Source organism: Rhagoletis pomonella, unplaced genomic scaffold (genome assembly GCF_013731165.1).
Source record: "Rhagoletis pomonella isolate Grant_MI unplaced genomic scaffold, Rhpom_1.0 Rhpom_scaffold_10026, whole genome shotgun sequence".
NCBI lineage: Eukaryota > Metazoa > Arthropoda > Insecta > Diptera > Tephritidae > Rhagoletis > Rhagoletis pomonella.
In genome coordinates, this window is record NW_023468558.1 from 2384 (window position 1) to 5873 (window position 3490).

At 44.0% G+C, this 3490-nt stretch overlaps 1 protein-coding gene across 1 annotated transcript; it reads right to left on the reverse strand.

The window, feature by feature from the left end:
- Positions 1-762: 762 nt before the first annotated feature.
- On the reverse strand, positions 763-3034 carry LOC118756367 (the record flags this gene model as incomplete). Its single annotated transcript, XM_036491133.1, has 2 exons — positions 2407-3034; positions 763-2357 (listed from the first exon to the last, which is right to left on the reverse strand). Coding segments are annotated over exons 1-2 (2223 nt in total), but the record flags the coding sequence as incomplete, so codon positions are not given.
- Positions 3035-3490: the final 456 nt, after the last annotated feature.

A 3490-nucleotide genomic window follows, 5' to 3' on the forward strand; every position in this document is an offset into this window, starting at 1 on the left:
TAATCGATGGCAACGAAACAAAATCGGTGATGAGATTGTGCCATGCCGTATGTAGGTTTTGTGGCACCGATTCATCCCAATTCAATTTTAATAGCCACAACTCTTGCAACATTATTTTGGCCTTGATTGTGAGTGGAGACAAAAGACCGAGCGGGTCGAATAACGACGAAGCGAGAGATAAAATTGTTCTTTTTGTCACCTTACCATTAAACGGCTTCTTGGGCTTAAACGAAAACTGGAACATGTCTTGTGTTTGGTTCCATGTTGGTCCTAGTGTGCTAGTTGTGTTTGAATTGTCGAAACTCATGTACTTTTCCTCCTCATTGTTCGTAAGGCTTTGGTAATTCGAGTGCCACTTCGCTAAGTAAAAGCCACCCTTGCTAAGAATTTTGGTTACCTCCCTTTTGATTTGCGAGAGTTCACGAAATGAGTCCGCACCACTGAGCAAATCATCGACGTAGAAAGAAGAGTTGATAATTTGTGCACAAGAGGGTACTGAGTTCCGTACTGGTCGGCTAAGTACTTGAGCGTACGCACTGCCAAAAATGGTGCAGCAGACGTGCCATAGGTAACGGTGTTTAGTTGGAAAGAGCGCAGTTCCTCCATCGGTGAAGACCTCCACAAAATTAACTGGAAGCGGCGATGAGCTGGCTGCACTAGCACTTGCCTGTACATTTTTCCTACATCAGCAGTCAGCTCATAGCGATGTAGACGAAAGCGAAGTAGCAAAATGAAAAGATCATTTTGGATGGTAGCTCCCACTTGAAGTATGTCGTTTAGCGATTTTTGGGTAGATGTGCGACACGACGCGTCGAAGACAACACGTAGCTTTGTTGTGGTACTGGTGGGCCGAAGTACGCAGTGGTGAGGCATGTAGAAATGTGGGCTTGACAAGTCAACGTTTTCAAGTTTCGTCATGTGGCCCAATGCCTCATATTCTTGCATTAAATCTACATATTGTGACTTAACTTCCGGTTGCGATTGAAGGCGACGTTCGAGCGAAATGAATCGTCTAAGCGCAGTACCATACGATGTACCCAGAACAGCGACATCGTTCTTAAAGGGCAATTGCACTATGACTCGACCCGTAGCATCACGATCCACGGTCTTCACAAAAAATGCTTCACAAGCAGCCTGTTCATCGGTGAGTGGCGATGCATTGATAGTCGTATTGTCGATTTGCCACAATCGCTCCAATTGCTGCTGTATTATTTCCTCACAAGATAACAAACACGATGCTACGTTGATAGATGCTGGACCATTGGTAAGCGAAGTATCCGATACGCTGCATGGTGAAATGGATGCTGCGATAACTGTTGGTGAATTGTATTTGCCAGCAACGATCCACCCCAGCAAAGTCTTCTGCAAGATTGGCAGTGATTCCTTTAACTTAATTTGCCCGATGGATAGGACGTTGAAGAAGCAATCAGTTCCTAATAGCAAATCAACTCCCTGCGATTTGTGAAAATGTTCGTCGGCCAGATTTATATTCGCTGGCAAGTTCCAGGATGAAACGTCTATGTCAGGCACTGGTTGATGTGAAATGTGTGGCGTTACGCAAAACTCAAGTGGCAACTCAAAATCTGAATGACGTGATTTGATGGTAGCTATAGCCTTATGCCTTATGGTTGTTGGTGAATTGCCGATGCTTAAAATTTCCACGCGTTGCTTCTTCCTTTGCAGGCGTAGACGTTGCGAAAAACTGTCAGTTATAAAATTTACTTGTGAGCACGAATCAAGTAATGCTCTACCAAGTTGGTAATTGCCTGCAGCATCTCGCACTAATACGATTCCGGTTGCAAGAATTACTTGCTGGAAGGACGAATTACCCAAATGAGTGTGTACAATCGCACTAGCGTCGCGCGATGTCGTTGAACTCACTTCATATTTTCTACATAGCGACGAATGATGGCGAGCTGAACATGATTTGCATTTGAAAGTCGACGGGCATTTTGAAACGAAATGCCCTGGAGCAAGGCAGTTGTTGCACAATCCAAGTTTCTTTCCATTTTCGAAGCGCGAGCCAACATCTAGCGATTTATAACGAGGGCAATCTTTGATGACGTGTTCGTTGCTGGAACATAGAACACAATTACGCTGGGAACTTGTGATAGAAAAGGCGTGGCGACGCGATGATTTGGATTGCTCAAACTTCTGTGACGACGAGTGTGCTGTATCTTGTTTGCCGCTGGAATCTATGGACTCAAAATATTGGCAGCGCCTTTCGAGTAGTTTGGCACAATCTTTCCATGTCGGCAAGCTCGTAAAATCGAGCGACTCCTTCCATTTTCGTTGAGTGTCTTCATCTGCCTTTCCAATCACAAGATGTATCAGCATTGCGTTGGCTATGTCGCGGTCTGAACCCAATGAAGAAAGTGCGCTGTACAGCGCCGATGCTGTGGCTACCTTGTTTAGCTGCTGCCGGAAGCTCAAAGAGTGACGTGATGTTTTCCATGAATATCAAAGTTGGGTTGTCATAGCGCGACTTCAGTCGTTCGAGCGCCTTAGGATAATTCTCGTTGCTAACTTGAAACGCCTTGACGGTGTCGAGTGCTGGACCCTGCAAACAGTTCAACAAATGATTAAATTTTTCTACGTTAGATAAAACCATTTCCCGATCTATTATTTGATTGGAGGAAGTAATGAAGTTGTTGTATTCTGAATATTTGCCACTGAATGAGGGCAGTTTAAGAGCTGGCAATTTGTGCGGATGCGGCTGTGAAACTGACAGTGTTGACTGTAAAGTTGAAGTGTTTACTTCTTCACACAATTGTGATTCAATTTCAAGCTTATTTCCTATATACAATTCTTCCAGATCGCCACGAGAATTGTCATCAGGGTCCAGCGCTTCAATTTGTGTTTGATATGACAGAATCTGCTTAAAATATGATTCGGCTATTCCAAATCGACACTTTAGTTCCGCAGAAGATAATGTTCGACCATCGCCACGACCATTTGCATCGATTACACTTTTAATGCGGCTGATATTTCGCTTTGTATTTGCACGATGCTGCTGTAATTCCGTCAAGTTCATTTTGACAGCGTTCAACGTAACAGCTGTCAACAAACGAAGATGACAGCTGGGTGTGAGGGTGCAAATATGTAAGCAAATTAAGTTCAAACGGTGGAAGTCTTTGCTAAGCGTTGTGCTAAATTTTATTGAGATATGTAGTTATGCCAACTTAACGAAGAGCGATGGCTTGACTGATGCCTTCGACCATACGAAGTAGTTAAAGATGACTCGAAGTGTAGGTGTAGACAATTACGCCGCTGTTGGCAAAAAGTGCCCTTGACGACTACGCAAGGTGAAAGATGACGTCGGCAGCAACAAGAGAATCGACTATAGCAGCGACGTTAGCAGCAAGACAGAACGTACGTATTGCGCGACAAGATGAATCCGGGGAATTGCGAATCGACGAATTTAATGCGAATTTAATTTTATCTATTTATTTTATCGAGCCCCACGTTGGGCGCCAAAATGTTCGATAAA